This window comes from Vombatus ursinus, unplaced genomic scaffold (assembly GCF_900497805.2).
Source record: "Vombatus ursinus unplaced genomic scaffold, bare-nosed wombat genome assembly UNPS02014770.1, whole genome shotgun sequence".
Taxonomy (NCBI): domain Eukaryota; kingdom Metazoa; phylum Chordata; class Mammalia; order Diprotodontia; family Vombatidae; genus Vombatus; species Vombatus ursinus.
In genome coordinates, this window is record NW_020954548.1 from 31,073,095 (window position 1) to 31,096,750 (window position 23,656).

At 37.6% G+C, this 23,656-nt stretch overlaps 1 protein-coding gene across 3 annotated transcripts in view; it reads right to left on the minus strand.

The window, feature by feature from the left end:
• Positions 1–23,282, minus strand: part of GTF3C1 (general transcription factor IIIC subunit 1) — a 121,314-nt gene extending 98,032 nt beyond the window's left edge. For all 3 annotated transcript variants that reach the window (XM_027862736.1, XM_027862735.1, XM_027862734.1), the window contains exons 1-2: positions 23,049–23,282; positions 2,408–2,617 (exon numbers count right to left, since the gene is read on the minus strand). In XM_027862736.1, coding sequence (XP_027718537.1) covers positions 2,408–2,617; positions 23,049–23,269 — 431 coding nt within the window. In that variant the 5' untranslated portion in view covers positions 23,270–23,282. The remainder of the gene's footprint in view (positions 1–2,407; positions 2,618–23,048) is intronic.
• Positions 23,283–23,656: the final 374 nt, after the last annotated feature.

Consider the following 23,656-nt stretch of genomic DNA (forward strand, 5'->3'; position numbering starts at 1 on the left):
CCCTGGGCAAGTCACTTAACCCTGACTGCCTCACACCTCCCCACCCCACCCCCAAAAAAGAAATGAAGGAAGAGATGGAAAAATGAAATTAGAAATGAAATGAAAGTTCAGGAGGAAAAAAATTAAATGGGAACAGCTTAGAATCAAAGGCAGAAAACCTTAATTATAAAATGGATTTCCAAGAAAACAGATATTCAAGGATTCCTGATGAAAAGACCAGAATTGAATAGAAACTCTGAAGTGTGAAGTGAGAAATACATATTTAAAAGGCGCTTAAATGATGATGAAGTTCTTATATTCCAACAGAAGGAAAGAGACAAGTGACTGGATAGAGTGTTGTGCCTGGAGTCAGGAATATCTGGGTTCAAATTCCATCTCAACATTTATTAGCAAACCTATGTTTGCCTCAGTTTCCCCAACTGTAAAATGGGAAAAATAACAGCACCTACTTCCCAGGGTCGCTGTGAGGATCAAATGAAATAATATTTGTAAAGAGCTTAACACAGTGCTTGGCACATAGTAAGCTCTATATAATTGCTTATTTCCTCATTTTCTTCCTTTCTATTCTTTAGAATCCTAATATCTTCAAGGGTCACAAAGTCAGATAAAAAAGACAAACGCAGGGTCCAGACATGATTATGTTTTGTTTTGTTGGTCTGAAGAAGAGAAAGAGAAGGAAAAAAGGAATATACAAAGGAAGAAATGAGGAAGAAAGAAAAGAAAGAACACACTAATTCATATAAAAAATTTTGAGAGAATAGTATACGAACATAAAGAGTACATCCATTACTGATCACAATGCAATCAACAGAAACTAGCAGAACCAGGAGAATTATTTATACAGTTAGAATGACACAAGAAAGAAAAGATCATCTATGAAATATTTATATGAAAAAAAAGGAAGAGAACAGAAATTTTGAAGGAGCTTGGATAAGCAAGATAAGATAGGTACTGCCCTGTTTTAAAATATATATGTATGTATGTATGTGTATATATATATATAATATGTATATGTACATACATACGTGTTTTAAACAGATAAGCTATATGTGCTATGATTCCCATTTTCTCTTATGTGGAAATTTGTTCATTATTTTCTAATTCATAATAGGAAGAAGAAAAAGAAAAAGAAAAGTCTTTCTGATACTCCTAACTTTTAGTGCTCTTTCTATCTTATTTATCTGGACATGCTGAATTCTCTTCTTCGTGGACATCACACTGTTCTTTACTTCCATAGGTCTGTTTCATTTTTGCCTTTGTATTTCTCATGCCTAGCACAACACCCTGTACACAGCAGGCACTTTTTAAATAAAATAAATGTTTGCTAAATTAAATTTTTTTTTATACTTTTTTTTACATTTTAAGTTCCAAGTTGTCTCCTTCCTCAACCTGCAGTAGAGAAGGCCACCATTTGATGCAGATTTATAAATATATGTAAAATCATAGTATGTGTAATTCTCTTTATCAGTTCTTTCTCTGGAGGTGGATAGCATCTTCCTTCACAGGTCCTTTCTAGTTGATTTAAATGTTTATAGTACTCAGAATAACTTGGTTGTTCACAATTACTCTTCGAACAATATTGCTGTTACTGTGTACATTGTTCTCTTGGTTCTACTTACTTCATTTTTCGTTATTTTATGCAAGTCTTTCCATGTTTTTCTACAATCAACCAGCTTATGATTTTTTACAGCACAACAGTATTCTATCACAATCATATACCACAACTTGTTTAGCCATTCCCCAATTCATGGGCATCCCCTCAATTTCCAGTTCTTTGCCACCACAAAGAGAGCTGTTTTAAATGTTTTAGAACATATAGGGTTTTTTCTATTTTCCTCCAATCACCTTGGGAAAGAGACCTAATTGTGTTATTGCTGAATCAAAGGATATAAACAGTTTTATAACTCTTTGGGCAAAATTTCAGATGGCTCTCCAAAATGGTTGAATCAGTTCACAAATTTTTCCACATCCCCTCTAACATTTGTCATTTTATCATTTTAGTCAATTTGATAGATGATATCTCGAAGTTGTTTTAATTTGCATTTCTCTAATCAAGAGTGATTTAAGAATATTTTTTCATGACCGCATATGGTTTTGATTTCTTCGTCAAAAAGCTGCCTGCTCATATCCTTTGACCATTTATCAATTGGGGAATGACTTATATTCTTATAAATTTGACAAAGTTCTCTTATATTTGAGATATCAGACCTTTATCTGAGAAACTGTCTAGATGTTTGCTAAATTGAACTATTAAAAAAATCTGAGGCAGGAGTGAATTACTGGCCAACTAGATACCTGATTCTAGAATTTACTTTTTTAATGAAGCAATATGTTCACAGTGTCAAGACTTTCTTTTAACAAAAATGAGCAGACCCTCCAGAATTAAAAGATAGGAGAGACAGCTTACCTCTCATAGGCTTCAATTACTGTGCAACGGGGCTGCAAAGATTCTGTCCTAATCTGATCAGTAACATCTATCCTTTTATCAAAATATTGACATGAGCCCTGTATGCCGTCCTTATTGTCCAAGATCATATGGATGGGGTAAACATCTTCCAAAGGGACTGGGTCTCTCCTTGACTCCAGGATTCCAGTTTCAAAGTCAATTTCTTCATATCTAAAATGAAAACACAAATAATTAATCATGCTGATCTTCAGAAAATGAACTCTCAACATTTTCTACTGATTCTTCAAAGGAGAACAAGTAGATCAATCAATCAACAAGCATCTGTTATGTACTAAGTGCTAGGGAATACAAAGAGAAAACTGGCCTTATTTTCAAGAAATTTATATTCTACCACCGCAGACAACATTTATCTATATAAGTATATACAAAATAAATGTGAAGTCATTTAAGAAAGCAGGACACTAACAATTGGAGGGATCAGAAAGGCTTTTCTGGAGAAGGTGCTTGAGTTCAATCTGGAAGGAAGTAAAGGAGACAAGGTAAAGGTGAAAGAGTGTACTCCAAGAATGGGGAATGGCTAATATAAGGCATGGATATGGAGAACAGAGTGTAATGTGTAAGGAACAGGGAAGGCCAGTTTGCCTGCACTATGTAGAATAGGAACGGAATTCATACATAATGAGGCTGGAAAGATGGCCCATCACTGTGGAGGTGAGTGGGGAAATGATATGGTCATCACATGACTATGACCATGGTTAAAAAAAAAATCACTTTGGCAGCTCTGTGGAAGACTGGAGTGGAGAGAGCCTTAAAGTAGGGAAACAGTCTAGACAAGACTGTTGGCTATAAGGTGCTGTCTATGTGAACAATAAGAAGAGGATAAATAGAAGGCATGGAAGCAGAAATGACAATTGATTGTATACATATGGTGAGGGGTTGAGGAGAACACTGAGATGAACCTGTGAGTCAGGAAAGATAATGGACAGAAATAGAGAAATAGGGAAATTTGAAAGAGGGGTAGATTTGGAGCAAAAGATACAAAGTTATATTTTGGATGTGTTTAGTTTGAGATGTGTCTGGGACATCCGGTTAGAAACGTTCAATAAGCAATTAGTAAAATAGAATTCGAGCTCAGAAAAGATTGAGCTGCACATAAAGATCTGGGAGTCATTTGAATAAAGATGATAAAGTTAGATTACTCAATTTTCCATCTAGCCTTAGGTACAGACTGTTTTCAGAGGCAAGGATACTCCAGCAGAAATCACCTCTCTATCCGAGCAGCCAACACAGTGATTTACATAAACTGGGTGCCTAATCGATGCTTGTTTAATTTAGTTGAATCATGCACTCCATCTCCAACTCACAAGGCTATCCAGAGTACAATATTTCTCATCTGCTTTCACAGTTTCTCTCTTAGATCTGGATCACCTTGGTTCTTATCATTTTGGGCCAAGCTATCTCCTTACTATTTCCTCCCCCAAACTCCATGACCCTCAATCTCCTTCACAGTATGCCATCTATCAGGTTACCAAACTCCTTTAAAGCTTTCCCAGATTCTTCTCTCTCTTTTGCCTGTAACTCTGACTATACTATCATCCATTCAAATAATTATGACCAGCACCTCTATGCTCAGAAACAACATAATATGGTAGAAAGAGAATTGAACTACAAGTCACAAGATCCAAGTTGAAGTCTCTGTTCTGCTAGTTTCGTGCCTGTGTGCCCATGGACAAATCACTTCTCTGATCTGAGTCTCTGCTTCCTCAGATAGGGGTTAATAATATTTGTATTACCTACTCTACCACAGTGTCATAAGGAAAGCACTTTGTAAACTTTAAAGGATTATATAAATGTTAGGTATTTTGCTAATGTTCTCTAGTATACAAAGGAAAGTCAGTAACTAAGGTGTGTTTTCATTTTCCCCCAGACATTTCTTACATTTCTCTCCTTTGGCACTTTCATCTTGAAATCATCAAGTACTAAGGTATAAATTGATATAATTTTGAGGAGTTTGCTTTCTTTTTCATAAAATCTTTCTACTTGTCCTCTATTAAAAAAATGCTGGTACATAAACTGTAATTGTCACTCTGGTAGTCAATTTGTTTATGTTCGTAAAGAGCAACTTAAGGGACCCCCGCCAAGTATCACATAAAATTATGTTTCTAGTTCCTCTCAGAACATGGTGAAAGTAACTCTAACAACCCTTTATGTGCTTCTCCAAGAATAATCTGTGAGCTCTCCTGCCACTCAGCTTCAATTTTTTAAAATGGTTTTATCCAAAGCAAAAATGTCAATATATAAATGGTTCAATTTTTCTGGTGGTCTATCAGTTTATCAACTGAATCACTGGACAGTTATTTCATTTTTAGAGTACCAATACTTAATGTTTGCAGACAATCTAAAAACTGTCATTCTTAGCATCAAAAGCAGGTAAGGGTACAAGACTATTATTTATTCTTATCTATGCCATAGGTTTCTGCTGTTCAATGGCCAACATTCTGCAAAAAAGAAGCTCTGAATTTCGCTAGGTTTGGTTCTCACATAGTTCGCAAAAAGTCAGCAATAATCTCTAAACAACCAAATAAATCTATAGTAGCTAAGTAGTGCAGTGCATAGACTGTGAGAATTGGAGACGGTAAGACTCAAGTTGAAATCCTCCCTCTGATACCTACTAGTTTTATAATCCTGGACAAATGACTTCACCTCTCCAGGCCTCAGTTTCTTCATTTTCAAAACAGAGACAATAATAATACCTTTCTCACAATCAAATGAAATAAGATGTAAAGTGCTTAGCAAAACTTAAAGCATTATATAAATGCTATTATTATTAAATCTCATAGTCCTTTCATTCTTTTCAACCTGTTGTATTTGACTCTACTGAGAGCCCTCTCCTAGATATCTCCTCCATGGGTTTTTGCGACAATACTCTTTCCTAGTTGGCCTTCTACCTGACTGGCTACTCTCATGCCATCTCCTTTGCTGGCTAATCATCCATATCATATCCCCTAACTCTGAGTATTCCCCAAGGTTTTGTCCGACGTCCTCTTCCTAACATTTTCTGGGTCATGGCCTCCATTGACAGTCTAGTGAAACCTACGAACTTGTCCTCAGAATGTTTGTAGACGCATATAATAAAACATACAGGACAACAAAGGAAGTCAATTACGTGGACATAACAGTTGACCATTTTTAAAAAAAATTCATGGACCCCAGAAAGTCCTAGACTTTCTTGATAATCTGATCAATCCCTATGGGTTTAATTATCCTCTCTATGCAGATGACTCAGATATATCCATATCTATGTAGATAGATACAGCCTTATTCTCTCTGCTGGCTCCAGTTCCACATCACCAACTGCCTAATGGATATTTCAAAGTTGACATTCTACATGCATCTCAAACCCAACACTTAGAAAACAGAATAAACTCAGGATCTTTTTTCCCAAACCTCTTTTCTTCCAAACTTCCCAACTTCCCTATTTTTATCAAAGGGCTACTATCCTTCTAGTCTCCTAGGTTCATAATGCTGACATCCTAGATTTCTCACTCTCCCTCAATCCTCAATCCACATATCCAATCAGGAGCCAAATTTTGTCTTTTCTATTTTCACAACATCTCTCACATCTGACCATTTCTCTCCATTCACACAGTTACCGCCTTAGTCCAGGCCCTTACCACCTCCCTGCTAGACTTGTGCACCATTCCAGCCCATCCTATATACTGCTGCCAAAGTTATTTTTCTTAAGTAGAGACCTGTCCGTGTCACTACCCTATTCAATCAACTCCAAATAAAAACTCCTCTGTTTAGATCTTAAAATCCTACACAACCTGGCCCCAACCTATATTTCCAGACTCAATGGACATTAATTACTATACTACCTTTGTACTTAGTGATCCTGCCAAACTGTCCCCTTCTTTGTTCCTCCCATGGGACTCTCCATCTCTAATCTCAGTACAACTTTGGGCAAGTAACAAACTCTGGGAGGTTCTGATCCCTCATTTATAAAATGGGGGTAATAATGCTTCTGATTTTATTATATTTTACATAGCTATTGTGAGATTCATTTATAATACCATATTTAAAATGCTTTACAAGCCTCAAAGCATCTTATATGTCAACTGCTATTGCTGTTGTTTTGCTTATTTCATTTCCTTTTTCTTCTCCTCTGAGGGTCTTTGGTTGCTTTCTTTTACTCTCTTATTTATTTTTAATTTGGAATGTTAAGTATCCATCTGGGGTGGGGACTCAGGAGCTGAGCTTATGAACTCTCTGCTCTCATGCCAGAGCATCTACCTTATTTCTTGAATTCAAGATCTATAGGCATGAGGTGAGGCTTCTATGATGTCTTCAAGCCTTTGATTGCTTTCATTTCTTAAGAATGAACCATATTTTTTCATTAACCACAAAAGTCCTACTCTGATGCTTTCTCTTGGTGGTAAGGTGATGTTGGGCCCTTAAAGGCCGTGTTACTCAAGCACAGGCTCTGGCAGGATCTTCCAGGCTGGCAAAATTTCAAGTACTATATAATACCAATAGTTTTTTTTTATTACTAAGCAATCAACAAGTATTTATTAGGTGCATATTATGCGTGCTGGAGATGCAAGTGCAAAGAAAGAAATAATCTCTAGTTGCAAGGAATTTAAATTCTAATGAACAAGACTATGTGTTGGCTTTTTATATTATATATACAGACACACACATATATACACACACATATACAATACATACTATATATAATACATACATATATACAAATACAAATATAGTAGTGAACAAACACAAACATAGATAAAGTATTTATATATAAGGTAGTTTGGGAAGGAGGGCACTCACAGTTGGGAGTTCATGTAGAAAATGGTCAAATTGAAACCCAGGCTTTCCTGACTCCAAGAATAACACCATACATACACTGCCATTCCAAAATAACAGATCCAGATTAAAATACCCCAAAGAGAAATCACCACAGGGCAGAGAAAATTAATTTTAATAATGACCTAAGAAATGATGCTGGACCTAGTACAAAACATCAAATTGAGCCAAACACATTTTAAAGGAGATGAAGGAGGATTTGGCATTGTTAAAGAAAAATATGTCTTTTGTAATGAGAGAACTATTGTTGTTAAGAAGACAGCAAGACAAACTGATAACAAAAAATCAATAGCAGAGAAAGTAGTGGAAAATGTGAATAAAAAAAGGGAATCAATGAGGAAAAAAAATCTCAGACTGTAAAGTCAAATAGGTAGATCGGGTAGAAAATGCAACAAAACATGATGAAAAGATAACTAGCCTGAAAAAAGTTTTGGAACTTTTATAAGCAAGGATGACAGAATCACAACAGAGATAGTCTGAGAATAATCAGGTTACATAAAAAACACAGAACCCACTCAAGACTATTTCTCCAAACTATTAAGATCAAAGAATTTATCACATGCCCTCAGATTCAGGATAACAAAATTTCAGAGTGAGAAGGGACAGAAGCCATCAATGAATGGATAAGACAATTCATACCTGTCAAGAATCCCCTACACAACATGCCAGACAAGTAGTTCTTCCAACCTTTGCTTAAAGAGTTCAATCGACTGGGAACCACCATCTCTCCCTAGGTAGCCCATTCTACTTTTCAAAAGTTTTAACTGTGGGAAGCTTTTCCTTAACATTTATGTGTAAATATTTTAAAAATCATAGGGTTAAGTCAACTACTCTAGAAATGGGAATTAGTTATGAGTGTATGTCAGAGTGTTTGCATGTGTTTGATAGATAGATATTCAAACTTTGTACTTGGATCTTGAAGATTGTGGATGGCTATCAGAGCCACAAGGTTGAGATCAGACTAAAATTAGGAGTTGCAGAAATTATTTCAGGTAAATTAGGTATCAAGTTAAAAAGGATAAAAATAATTGAGCATGGCAACTATATGATCATTAAGGAATCAATGACCGATAAACAATATAAAAGCAATTATATATAAATATACATACTTATATATATATAAGTAAATATATATAAATATATATACTTACATATATATAAGTAAATACACACACACACATATATACACACACACACTTAATAATGGTATAGGAACTAAAAATTTAAAGGTAAAGTTTGCTGCATTACAAAAGGCTCCAGGGCAGCTAGGTGGTGCAGTGGATAGAGCACCCACCCTGAAGTCAGGAGGACCTGAGTTCAAATCTGGCCTCAGACCAAACACTTGACACTTACTAGCTGTGTGACCCTGGGCAAGTCACTTAACCACAATTGCCTAAAAATAAAAAATAAAAATAAAACAAAAGGCTCCAGATAGAAAAACATTAATGGTGGGAGATCTCAACATTCTACTTTCAGTAAATATAAATTTTAAACTTTTAGAATTGAATACATCTCAAAAAAATTAGATTTTAATAAATATATGGAGAGAACTCAATTGGCTGATTAGGGAATTTACTTTTCATTTAGATGGGATATTTACAAAAAATTGAGCACACTCTAGGGTATATGGAACATAAATGAAGAAAAGTAGAAATGTTAAATGACTATTACAGACCATAGAGCAATTAGAATAATAATTAGTAAAGGAAATATGACTGAAAAATGCAGGACTAAACTGAAAACAAAAAAATTATTTGCTTAAGATTGACTAGTTCAAACATGAATTTAAGCAAACAATATGAATTATATTGAAAGAGCAATTATAATATACCAAAATTTATGTAATGCAGCTAAAGCAATTTTAGAGGAAAATTTACTTCCCTGAATGTTTATACCAACAAAAGGGGAAAAGTTTAATAGACTGTATTTGAGGTTTTTAAAACAAAAAACCCAACAAATTAGTACAACCAAAATAAGCACAAGGGTTCATTAAAATTCAAAAATGCAACAAAACTGAAAATTAAAGATGTTAACAACACCAAAAGACACAAAGCTGTTTTTCAAAGACCAATAAAACTGATAAACTATTAGCTACGTTAATTTTTAAAAGGGGAAATAAAATTAAGTTACTGTAACAAAAATAAGGGGGAAATAGCAATGAAAAATAAAGAAATAATGAAAATTATTAAAGAATATTACAAATAGTGATATGACAACAAAACTGAGCATGTAAAAAAAGAATGAATACCTACAAAAATGCAGTCAAATTTATAAGCCAAGGAATAGATGATCCAAGTAGATTAATATCAGAAAGAATAATAGAATGAGCCATTAATGAGCTGAATGTTAAAAAAAATCAGAACTAGATGTATTTATATGTGAATTCTAACAAACAGAAGATAATTAATTCCTCTAATATAGTAACCATTTTCAAAAAGAAAAATTCAAGTCTATCTAATTCTATAAGACATAGTCTTCCAATCTCCAAACCAGTAAAGGGTAAGGTGGCAGAGACAATACAGGCTAATTAATGAATGAATTTAATTAATAAATTAATGAATATTTGTGGTAGAAGCAGCATCTACTAGGGTCCTTGCTACATAGACTGGGCTAGTTTTTAAAGGCAGCAGGGTAGGACCTGAGTCACTGATTTGATTTCTCAATCAAAAAGCCGAGGCCCACAACTCTCCTGAGCATGGAACTAACCAGATTAAAACATATTTGAGAAATATTTAACAAAACAGATAAAAATATTTGAGAATACAGATAATGTTATTATGTGGTTTTCTAAGTCAATATACGGCCTACAGGGATCCTTATATATGGTTTAGTGCTCCCTATTTCTACTTGAGTTTGACCACATTGAAAAAAGGCAAGTCTATGAAGAGTCAGTACCTCACAGACTTGATAAATGTCCCATTACTACTGGAGTCATCATACCAGTCTTATTAACCAATAATCCTTCTGACCAGACATATTTTCACAAGGAGACTATGGGGAACTGCATCTACCTCAGCTAGTGACGTATCCTTTCCATGACATTGAGTAAAAGTTTTGTAAGTGTTGGAGGGTCTATGAGGGTCTCATTTCATTTCAATTCCTAGCCTGAACCACTGGACCAGCTTAAGTCAGGCCTGGTATAGATTAATATTGATGCAAAAATACTAACTAAAATACTGGGAAACAGAATATACCAGTATACCAAAAAAAAATCATTAAGTAGAATTATACCAATATCACAAGTATAGTTCAATATCAGAAATAATTAACATTATAAATCAACTGGTTTCCCTACTTAATTCTCTCTCCTTTCTAAACCATTCACACAGCTAGCAGGGATCTTCCTAAAACACATGCCATTCACCTGCCTAGGAAGTTCGGGTAGTTACCTAATACCTCCAAGATAAAATACAAATATCCTTCTTCACCTTTGCCTCTTAGAATCCCCAGCTTCATTCATAGGTCGGCTACAGTAACACTTCCTACATGCAGCAAGCTTTCCTCTCACAATCATCTTGAACGTGTTTTGTATTTACTTATATGATTAGATGTTATTTTCTACGTAAAAGTAACCTTTTTGAGGACAGGGACTGTTTCATTTGTGTCTTGGTGTCCCTAGTGCCTAGCATACTTCTCAGCACATTGCAGACATTTAATAATGGCACTTTGATTGATATCAACAATAAATCTTTTAAAATGATATCAAAACAAAAACTACAGAAAAAAGTTGTTGGAAAAATATTACCATTATGTTTTAAAAAAACAAAACAAAACAAAACAACTCTGAAGATACAGGAATGGCACTTAACCCCAATTGCCTAAAAAAAAAAAAAAAAAGAAATACAGGAATGGAACAACTTTTCCTTAACACAACAGAAGGCCTTTGTTTGAATCCAGTAAATCCACAGGCATTTATTTAATGTCTACTATGTACTAGGCACTGAATGAGGAGCTAGAGATACAAGTCAAAAAAAATAAAAGGAAACAATTCATGCTCTCTAGAATCTGACATTCTTAAAAGGGAGACAACATTCACACACACATATAAAGAATAAACATTATTAAATACAAAATAGTTGGGAGGGTACTAGTGTTTTGGGGGGCTAATTAGGAAAAAAAGACTGTGCTGAAGGTGGCACTTGAGCTGCATCTTGAGAGAAGTGAGAGATTCTATGAGGCAAAGGTGAGTAGGAAGTACATTTCAGGCACTGGGAACTGAGCAACTACACTGAGAAGGGCTTTGGGGTACAATGTGTGAGGAACATGTATGAGAAACAACAAGGAGGTCAGTTTGGGTGGCCCACCGAGTGCAGAAAGAAGAATAACATATAAGTAATGAGGGTGGAAGAATATGTTGGGGACAGTTTGAGAAAAGCTTTAAACAATAAGCCACCTTCAAAGTGGAAGGTGTTTTAGACCAGCAAAATATTTTTTCTTAATACTTCCAGTTTTTGTAAGAAAAGAAGTGTTAAATAAGCTTCTATAGCTCTGTCTTATTTTTTCTGGTGTTGGGATTAGGATATATGTCTCATAGAAAGAGTTGGGTAGACTGCCATCTTTCTTTTCGAAAAAAATTTATACATAATTGGATTTGTTCTTTAAACATTTGGAAAAATTCACTTATGAATCTATCCCTGATTGTTGTTGTTGTTTTTTTAAAAACATGGTAGCTCACTAGCAGATGATTCAATTATGCTTTTTTCCTCTTTTTATTACCAGTGTTTAGTAGAATGCCTAGCAAATAGTAGGTACTTAATCAATGATTGTTGACTGACTTGAATCACATATTCCTTTATTTTTCTTATTTTTATAGATATGTATCCTTTTTTACATGCTTAATTTATTAGCAGATCATTGAAATATTCTCTAGTTATTATCTTTATTCACTATTTGCCATGATTTACCCCCTTTTTTATCAGTAATTTAGTCTTTCTTCTTTTTGGTTAATGTTCTATTAATTTCATTGCTCTCTGAAAAACAGCCCTTTGTTGTTTCTATGTTGGACCATCACAGAGAAAATATGTGTTCTTTTCTACTTCATTCTTATTTAATTTTATTTTTTAATGATCAAAACAAATCTATTATGGTTCCCTCCTACATCTCTCCCTTTTTGGAGGGGGAAAACTTTTTTTGGTAAAAATATGAATATTCAAGCAATGTCCAAAAATATACATCTCATTCTGCACTGTCAGCCCCATTATCCATCCATAGGTGGGTAGCATGCTTCATCACTGATCCTCTGGAATCAAAGTTGGCCATTACACTGCTCAGAGTTCTGAAATCTTTCAAAGTTGTTGATTTTTTTTTTTTTTTGCTTTTTTGGTTAGGCAAATGGGGTTAAGTGACTTGCCCAGGGTCACATAGCTAGTAAATGTCAAGTGTCTGAGGCCAAAAGTTGTTCATCTTTACAATGTTGTTACTGTATAAATTGTTTGGTTCACTTCACTCTGCATCAGTTTCAATGAGTATTTGTTAACAGCAGCTTTTATGTACGATTTGGTAAGGTCAATTTTATAGTTCAGAAACTTTATTTAGACTTGGAAGTATTAAATAGGTTCCTTCCATTGAACTTGAATTCAGGATGCCAGTAAGTCTCTTAACTATTCAACCACAGCTTTCTCCCTGATAGTTTTATAGCTTCATGCTCAAGGTGTTTTTTCTAGAGGACATCAAACTATTTTGTAAACATCTCCTTCATCCATTTCTACATGATTCAATTTTACTTTTGGATTCAAATTCAAGGCCTTTAGTGTCTATTTTTCCTTGTTTCATATTAAGAATTGTGCACTTTTAAGTCTAAATGACATTTTGTTATCACTGTAAAGAGTCCATGGGAAAGAGCTACTTAGTGGTTTTTAATGGGAGTCATAGATTCTGAAGTCATTCATGTACATCAAATGCTTTATAAGAAACTCTGATCTGACTCATTAATTTGAAAGGCATGTTTTGTTCTATTTAGGAGGGGCAATACTTGATTTAAAACTAAGCAAAAACATCATGGGTTTAAATTATTACTTTATTCCTTCATTCATTTATTTACCATATCTATGGTTTTATCACTTTAGAGAGCTCCTGGTCAGTAGTGTACATTAGTATTTTCTCTGTAACTCAGTCTTTTTGTCTGTGTCACTGGGGGGTTAGATGACTTGCCCAGGGTTACACAGGTTCTATCCTGGGCCATCTTCTCTGTTTCCTCTATCTACCTCACTTGGTGATCTTATCTCCCATGGATTCAAATACATACATACATATTTTATCAGTAGATCAGAGGTGTCCAACACAACCCCATGTAGCTCTACAATACTTTTTTCATTTTTAATAAAATAAATTAAAGTACAATAAAACAGATAATATCACATTTTAAAACTAAGTCAAAGGGGCAACTAGGTAGCTAGGTGGCAAAATGGATAGGGCACTGGCCTTGGAGTCAGGAGAACCTGAGTTCAAATTCAGCCTCGCTTACTAGCTGTGTGACTCCAGCAAGTCATTTATTCCTGATTGCCTCCAAAAAACCTCAAACAAAACAAAACAAAACAAATCATTAAGTCAATATGCAGGGATTAGTGGTCCCATTTCTATTTGAGTCTGATACACTGATGTATATGATTCTTATATTTATTAGTCCAGCCCTACCTCTTAGACAGTAGCTAGAACCTAGGAATGTGACCTATGACTCCACAGAAAATGTAAACTACCTTGAGTAAATATAAACAGCTAAAATAGCTCCAACTATCCCATGGGAGAACTTGCACGTGAACCTGGGCCATCTTTGGCACTGTGCCTTCTTTGTTCTGTTTCTACATAATACCTGGCCTGGGGTTGGTGAAGGAATTCATTTTACTTTGTTCTGCTGCTGCCTCTTGTGAGTAAATGGCCTCTTGTGAGTAAACCCCCCCCAATTAACCCTAATAAAACCTATGAATAACCAAGCTGGAATGGGTCCCTCTTTCTTCAGAATCTCAGCATTTCCTTAGGGGGTATGCCACCCCACAGTTGGCATAATTAGTGCAGATCTCTGTCCCCTTACATTTGGCATAGTTGGCAGGATAGTCTGCCTCTCTACAGATCTCGTGCCCTTACACCTCACTTCTGACCTCCAGTCTCACCAACTGCTTATTGGGCATCTTGAAATGGATGGCCTATGTACATCTTAAACTCAGTGTCCAAAACTGGAACTCATCTTCTTTTCCTCCAAACGCTTCCCTCTTCCTAACTTTCCTATTACTGCCAAGAGTACAACCATCTTCCCAGTCACTAAGGCTCAAAATTTAGATGTCACCTTCACCTCTTCACTTTCTCACCCTGCCAGCCACCCTTCCCCCATTTCAATTTGTTGCCAACTCCCTTTACAATATACCTGACAGCTGGTCATTTAGCCTTTTATCTAGTGAGGGGAACCCACCACCTTCTCATGCAGCACATTCTACCTCTGTATAGTTCCAACTATGAATTCCAAATCTACCCCTTTGTAACCTCTCCCCATCCCTCCCAGTTCTGTTCTTTGAGGCCAAGTAGAAAAATGGTTCCCTCTTCTATTTGATAGCCCTTCAAATACTTGAGGGTACTTTCTTAAATTGAACTACTCAGGGCATTATCTTGAGGATTCTCATCATTCTCAGAATCCTCTAACAGAGTGAATGCCAGAGCAGGCATACAGAATAGCAGCATGATTCCATGAGGTTTTCAGATAAATTTCTAACTAATTATGAGGTGTGCGATCAGTCTCTCACAGGATGGGAAAATGGGTCCTATTCTACCCTTCCCATAATAGCCAACTGTGGGAATTGCCTTCAACACAACCACACGTCCACATCCGCCCTTCATCCATAAGAACCTTACATTCCTCCACTCCACCCCTTCTCTCAGGGTGCAAGCTCCCAACCTTCTATATACTGTATCACGCAAGGTGTCAGCCCCTTACAGTAGTTAGAACCTAACCCTAACACCCATACCAGCAAATGGAAAATTCTCAATGTTCCAGAGAGACTTACCCTCCCCAGTCTTCATTTTTTGAGGGGCCAGTGTGAGCTGCACAAGATGAGTGGGCGTGAATGAATTGTGATCCTCAAATCTCAATATATTCACACTATCCTTTCCCCAAAATTTACCCCTCTTCCAAATTCCCCCATTTCTGTAAAGGTAACAACATTCTTTCAGCCAACCAGGCTCACAAGCTTTATGCCAACCTTGACTCTTCTTGTTACTGCCACTTCCACAAAATCACAAATGTCTCCCCTTCTCCACACTAACACAACCACTGCCCTAGGTCAGGCCCTCATCACCTCCCCTGAATTAATGCAATGGGCTCCTAATTATTTATTCTTCCAGTCTCAAGTTTCTCGCCAATCCAATTTCATCCTCCACACACCTGCCAAAGTGATTTTCCGAAAGCACCAGTCTGACATTGCTGCCCCCCACCCCCAAATTAAACTTCAATAGCTCCCTACTATTTTTAGGATCAAGTATAAATTCCTCTGCTTGGCATTTAAAATCCTTCCCAAACTAGCCTCAACCTACCTTTCCAACCTTCTCATATGTAACTTTCCTTCCTGCACTCCAGAATCCAGCCAAACTGACCTTTTTGATGGTTTCTCACACTTATACAAAAATGCAACTAAAATATTCAAACATAAACACGAAATTAAGGTATGATACCAATCATTAAGCAGAACCACACAAAAAAGAGGAATAAATGTATATGGAAAAATTTCTACTGAGTTGGAATCAGACAATTTACTTCTGATTCCTATTTTTATGTGGGATATCATAAACATCTACATACAAAGAAACATGACTCCTGCTGAAAAGCTTTTATATATTCACTGACTTATGACTTATTATTTGTTTGCTGTATTATCTATCTTCATGTCTCATGTCTGCCCTATCCTCCAGGATACACACAATTTTTTTTTTTAGAAAATAATGAAGCATATTCAATTATATTGCTTAAAGGCAATAGTTTTTTATATTGTTAATAGCTAAAATTTGTCAAAACATTGTCATCTTTAGCTCTGCCCTTTAATATTTTGATAAATGTTTTATAAAGTGTACAATATATATGCAGAACATGGCACATTTATAATTTGTTTTAAAATATACATTTATTGGAAGATTTATACCGAAATTTTTTTAATGACAAGTAGGTGCTCAAAAGTTTGAAGACTACTGCTCTAACTTATCAATGTCCTTCCTAAAATGTGGTATCCAGGACCAAACATAATATTCCAAATATAGTCAGACTAGGGTAGAGCACAGTGGTATCCTAGACACCATGTCCCCCCTAAAGTAATTTAAGATTGCATTAGCTTTTTATTTTTAGGCTGCCACTTCGTACAAGCTCACAAGCCACCAAAATGGCCAGATTTTTTTCAGATAAATTTTTAACTAACTATGCTTTCTACATCTAAGTGGGACTGTGGATCTGAGTTCAAATCCATTTTCAGACACTTAACTAGCTGTATGACCCTGGGCAAATCACTTAATCTCTGTTAACTTCAGTTTCCTCATTTGTAAAATGAGAATAATAAATGCACCTACCACCTAGAGATGTTGTGAGAAGAAAATGTAATATTTGTAAAGTACTTTGCAAAACCTTAAAGTGCTATATAGTGATGATGATGATGATGGGGATGATCTTGGCCCTATTGACTTTTTGAACCCAAATGAAAAACTTGAAATTTAGGTAATGTTATATGGACTGTTCCAAGAAATCTCCTATTACGGTATCTAAAAACTAAAATTAAGGGGTAAAAGAGGAATGTACTGGGAGAAAGAGAAATGAAGAGGTAGAATGCAGTAAATTATCTCACATAAAAGAGGCAAGGAAAAGCTTTTACAATGGAGGGGAAGAGGGGGGAGGTGAAGGGGAGTAAATGAACCTTACTTTCATCAGAATTGGCTCAAAGAAGGAATAACATACACACTCAATTGAGTATAGAAATCTATCACCCTACAGGAAATTAGGAGGGGAAGGGTATAAGAGAAGGGCTGGTGGTGACAGAAGGGAGGACAGATTGGGGGAGGGGGTAGTCAGAAGCAAAACACTTTTGAGGAGGGACAGGGTGAAAGGAGAGAGAGAATAGAATAAGCAGGAGTGGGATAGGATGGGAGGAAATACAGTTAGCAAAAGCAACTAAAAAAATTTTGAACCAAGTTTCTCTGATACAGGCCTCATTTCTCAAATTTATAGAGAAGTGAGTCAAATTTATAAAAAAAAGAGCCATTCCCCAATTGATAAATGATCAAAAGATATGATTCCTTTTCAGATGAAGTAATCAAAGCTATCTATAGCCATATGAAAAAAAGGTCTAACTCACTATTGATTGGAGAAATGCAAATTGAACCAATTTTGAGGTACTACCTCATACCTATTAGATTGGCTGATAGGACAGCAAGAGTAGGTGACAAATATTGGAGGGGATGTGGGAAAAATGAGACATTAATGCACTGTTGGTGGAGTTGTGAACTGATTCAACCATTCTGTAGAGCTATTTGGAACTATGCCCAAAGGGTTCTAAAACCATGCATGCCCTTTGACCTAGCAATACCCATTACTAGGTGTGTATCCCAAAAGAGATAAAAATCAAGAAGGAAAAGGTTCTATATGTACCAAAATATTCATAGCAGTTCATTTCTGGGGGCAAAGAATTAGAAATTGAAGAGATACCTATCAATTGAGGAATGGCTGAATCAGCTGTGGGATGTGATTATGATGGAATACTATTGTACTACAAGAAATGATGGGCAGCATATTACCAGAAAAACCTGGAAGACTTGCATGGGCTGATACAAAGTGAAACGTACTGTGTACAAAGTAACAGCAATATTGTAAAATGATCAGCTGTAAATGACTTAGCTATTCTCAGCCACACAATAATCCAAGACAACTCTGAAGGACTTATGATGAAAAATACTACCCATCTCCACAGAAAGAACTGATGGTGTCTGAATACAAATTGAAACATACTTTTTTTTACTTTCTTTGAGTTTTTTGGTCTGTGTTTTCTTTCACAACATGACTATTATGGATATGTTTTGTATGACTACACATGTACAGCCTATATCAAACTGATTGCCTTCTCAATGACGGGGTGGGTGGGAGGAGTGGGGAGGAAGGGAGAGAATCTGGGACTCAAAGTTTTAAAAATGAATGTTAAAAATTGTTTTTACATGTAACTGTGGAAAAATAAAAATACAATAAGAGTTAAAAAATACTTTTTGTACCAAAAAAAAAAGAAGAAACCTTCCCTATTCCAAACCACATTTATATTCCTTTCTTTTAACTTCCTATAGAACTAATAATCTGTGAGCACTTAGCACAGTGCCTGGCACATAAGAATTCAATAAATATTTAATGACTTGACTACCTCCAAGTTAAACCCCCCATTATATTTCTTCTTTTAGTCTTTCTCAACTAGCTGTGAGCTGTCATCTTTTTCTCTTCTATCCTACATTGACTATAGGTACAGGTCTGGACACACAGTATGGCACTCAACCACTTACTTATTGATATCATTCATTTCTTCCACATGAACTACCACCAACTTTGTTTAGATACTATATTATTTCAGTAACCTTCTAATTGATCTGCTTGCCTCCATTCTTCATCTATCAATCATTCCTGCCATGCTGTTCTCCTCCGACCAAATTCAAAGTGTTTCCTTCCTGAGGATAAAGCTTTAACTTTTTAGAACCCTAATCTCTGGCCTGACTCCTATCTTTGGCCAGCCATTCAAGCCCTACACAACTGAGCCCCCAACCTACCTTTCCAGCCTCATTTCCTACTACTTTGGCTCCAATTAGATTGGATAATTCAATATACCTCAAACATGCCCTGTATTTTCTCCATTTCCCTATCTGCTCATTTTATTCCTTCTGCCTTGAAAATCCTTCCCACCTACAGAAATCTTCATACTCCAAAACTAAGCTAATCATTCTCAGTCAGAAAAGACTACTCCTTTCATAAAATGAGCACTTTTTAGCTCCTTTATGAAACTTATTACACTCTTTCTCCTACTAGAACTGTTTGTTTTCATGTGCCCTGGATATCATCCCCTCCATTCTTCTTCAGCAGACTGTTGATATAGTCATCCTCTTCTCTCTTTCTAATCTGCAACCTCTTCCTATTTACTGCTTTCTTCCCTACTGTTTTCAAACAAGGCCAACTCTCTTCCATCCTTAAAAAGCCTTCACTAGACCCTACCATCTTCTCAAGCTATGGTCCTATATGTCCCCTTCCTTTCTCAGCCAAACTCCAAGAAAAGTTGTCTACACAAAAGTGTTTCCTTCATTCTCCTCTCACTTACTACTCGACGTTTTGCATTCTGACTTCTTTCCTTACTATTCTACTGAAACCACTCTCCTCAAAGTGACTAATGATTTCTTAACTGCCAAACCTCTCTCCTCTATCCTTTTTTCCTGGATATTCTTTCCTCTCTGGGTTTCCTTGACCCTCCTCTTTCTTGGTCTTCCCCTACCAGTCTGACCACTCCTCAATCTCCTTTGCTAGCAAATTATAGCTATCACATTCCCTAACTGTGGGTCCCCATGGCTCCATCCAGAACTTTCTTCTCTTCTGACAACCTCATTAGCTCCTATAAATTTAATAATCATCTCTATGCAGATGACTTTCAAATCTATAAATGCAGTCCCAGTCTCATGTCACCAACTGCCTAACAGACAGTTCAAATGTCATCTCAAACTCAACACATACAAAACAATAAATTATCTGCAATGCTCCCTATCTACATTCCACAATCCCTTTTCTAAACCTGCCATTTCTAAGGAAAGAGCCACAATTCTTTAGTCTCCCAGGATTGTAGCCTCAGTCTTATCCCTAATGCCTCACTCTCCTTAAAAGCACATATCAAATCAGCTGCCAACTCTTTCCATTTCTACCTTCACAATATGTTTCATATCCAACCTCCTCTCTTTATTCACTTACCTTAGTTTAGCCCTTCATTATCTCTTGCCTAGATTACTGCAGTGGTCTCCTAATTGCTCTCCTGGCCTCAAGTTTTCTCTACTCAAACCCATTTTTCAAACACCTGTCAAAGTGATTTTCCTAAGGCTCAGGTCTGACCATTTCACTCCCCTACACTACTCAATAAATGGTTTCCTAGTGCCTCTAGGATAAAATATGAATTTCTGTTTTGCTTTTAAATGTCTTCACAACCTGCCTCCAAACTATCTTTCCAGCCTCTCCCTATACTATCCCCTCTTCCAATTTGGCCCTTTCTCTGTTCCTACCACATAGATACATTCCACTACTTGTCCCTGCCCTTGTGTACCTGGCTGTCCTTGAGACAAGAACACAATCCCTCCTCATTTCTATCTTCCTTCAAGACATAGCTCAAACGTACCTTCTTCCACACCTTTTCTGATCCTTCCCAACTACTAGTGCCCTCTCCCTAACTCCCTTGTATCTGGTATGTATTCTTTTTATTTAGTAGAGAATGTTTGGTTATGCCTGTATTCCCAATGCCAGCCCACAGTGCTGGGCACACAGAAGGCACTTAACAAATGCTTGCTGACTGAAGTGATGTCTTATTTCCCTTACTAGACTACAGTGTCCTAGGAGCTGGGGGAGAGAGAGACAGGAACTTATTAATCTATGTATCCTGTGCAACATCTGGCACAAAGCTTTGCACATCAGTAGGTATTTGGTGAAACCAGAACAGGAAGAGAGCTTAGAGTTCAGTCACTGAAGATCACAGGCCTTAGAGCTGGAAGAGAATTTAGAGGTCTTTTAATCCAAACTCATATTACACATGAATAAAATGAAGCTCAGAGAGGTTGGGTTGACTTGTTGAAGGTAATGTATATAGTGTAGTAAGTGGCAAATCCAAAATTCAAATCTTAGTTCTCTGGCTACAACTTAACTGATTTTTTTTTTTTTTTTTTTTTTTTAGTTTTTTAGGCAATTTGGGTTAAGTGACTTGCCCCGGGTCACACAGCTAGTAAGTGTCAAATGCTGGTCTGAGGCCGAATTTGAACTCAGGTCCTCCTGACTTCAGGGCCGGTGCTCTATCCACTAGCGCCACCTAGCTGCCCCCTAACTTCACTGCTTTTTCTACCAAAACCTGTGGGGTACTCAATTAAGTACTTTAAAAATATTAAGTGCCTACTACATGCAAAACATATACAAAGAGGAAAAATTCTCTTTTCTTTGTTTTCCAGAAGCTTAATCAAGGGGGAAAAAGTGACATGTACATACACAAATAAAATACAAAACAGTGTGATGAAAGAAAAGGAGAGTTGCAACAAAGTGCTCTAAGAAAATTTGAGGAAGGAGAGAACACATTCTGCAAAGGGTATCAGGCCTGACGGAGGAGGTGAGATCTGAGCTGAGACTTGAAATGTGAGAGTGAGTTTAATGAGATGAGATGAGGGAGCATATTTGATGCATGAAGGATAGCACAGCACCAAGCTGAATTGATGAATGCTCAGTGGCTGAGTGTGGTTGGAGAATAGAATGCTTGAAGGGGAATAATATGAAATAAGCTTAAAAAGGTAAATAGAAGCCAGATGTAAAGTGCCATAAGTGTTAAACATCTGCATTTTATGCTGCAGGCAATCAGGAACCCCTTAAGTTTTTTGAGCAGGGGAATGGTACAATCAGAACAGTCTGGCAGCTTCATGAAGGGTTATTTGATGAAAATTAAAGATTTCTAATACAGTAAATATCAGGAATATTATACACACACAAGTCTTGGACTAGCATTCTTTTCCTGGTTCTGATATTTATTAGCTGTTTGACTTTTAGCAAGTAAGTCCTCCCATAAAACGAAAGGGCCGGACTCCAAATGACCTCTAAGAAGAGGAAATGTGGTGTAGTGGAAAGAGCAACTGTCTTGGAGTTGGGAGTACTGGTTCTGAGTACCAGCTCTACCAGATGCATTATTTTAAATATGTCACTTCCTCTGTATGGAAACCAAATTATTCATACAACCAACTCAATGTACTTAAATTTCATAAGCATCTACTATATACAGGGTACTGTACTGGAACTACAGGAGAAAAGATGTTTAGATAAGACACACAATTCCCCTGCCCTTATAGAGCTTACAAGAAGCAGGGTGCTCTAAAATAATCAGAGTTAGAATATATGATATTGAAGGTCTCTTTTAGCTCTAATCATCTATAAATCTAGAGCATTTCCATTTCCAAAACCCAACTTAATGTTGCAGAATGAGCCTGCGATTTGAAGTCACACTGGGAGAGTAGGTAGCACAGTAAATGCAGTGCCTAAAGTCTGTTAGACTTTCTAACTGAGTTTAAATCCAGCCTCTGACACTTACTAGCTGTGTGACCTCCGGCAAGTCACTTAAACCTGTTTGCCTCAGTGTCCTCATCTGTAAAATGAGCTGGAAAAGGAAATGGCAAACCACTCCATTATCTTTGCCAAGATAACCCCAAATGAAGCAACGAAGAGTCGGACACGACTGAACAACAACAAGCGTGGGCCTGACTTCCAATCGGCCTGTCAGCTATTCGGTACCCATAAGACGACCTTGGGTGGGTCATTTCTCCACTTCCAGCCTCAGTTTCCTCAATCTGTAAAACGAGGAGGTTGGCCTAGATAGATCTCTAAGGTCCTTTCCAACTCTGCATCCATCATTAGCTCCTCGTCCCTCCCAACCTAAAGTCCAGGGCCCAGCTCGGGCTCCCCGGGATCTGGGGTCTCACTTCGGATCCCCACTTTCCGCCCGCCTCCAGGTCCTCTCTCCTGCCCGTCCCCACCCCCCGAGCCTGCCAAGGCCGGGCCCCTGACCGGTCTTGCAGCAGGAGTTCAGGTCGATCCTTGGGCTCCACGTAGAAGCGGATGTCGGAGTGGGCTGCCAGCGCCCGCCACAGGAACTGCTGCGTGTGGGGCTCCATCGGCAGCGGGAAGGGCGGCACCCGCGACTCCAGGCGGCTCCACAGCGTGGGCACCGATAGCCCGTCCAGTCCCTCCAGGGACACCTCGTCCAACAGGGACTCGAGCGCGTCCATCCTGGCCCGGCTCAGTCAGCCAGGGCCTCGAGGAGGCCCACAGCGCGCCGGCGCCGGCGCCGACGTCACTACCGGCGAGGAGGCGGGCCAGGCTCGCCATAGGCTATAGTTATTGGTCGGCGGCAGGTTTGTAACCAGGGGAACTGCAAACACTGTCGGGGCCGCTTCCGGTCCAAGAACCCGGAACCGCCGCTGCTTGGGGATGGAGGGTGAGTGTCCGTAGGGCCTGTGACCCTGTCCCTCGGGGATCCTGGGGCCCGTCTCCTTGCCTCCTCGGTGCCCCCCCATTCCCATGGATACGGGTGTGGGGTTTCCGTCGTCACGGACTGGTGGTGGTGCTTCTTAGTGGGCCTGGGCCCGTCGGGGGTCGCAGTGGAGGAGTGGACT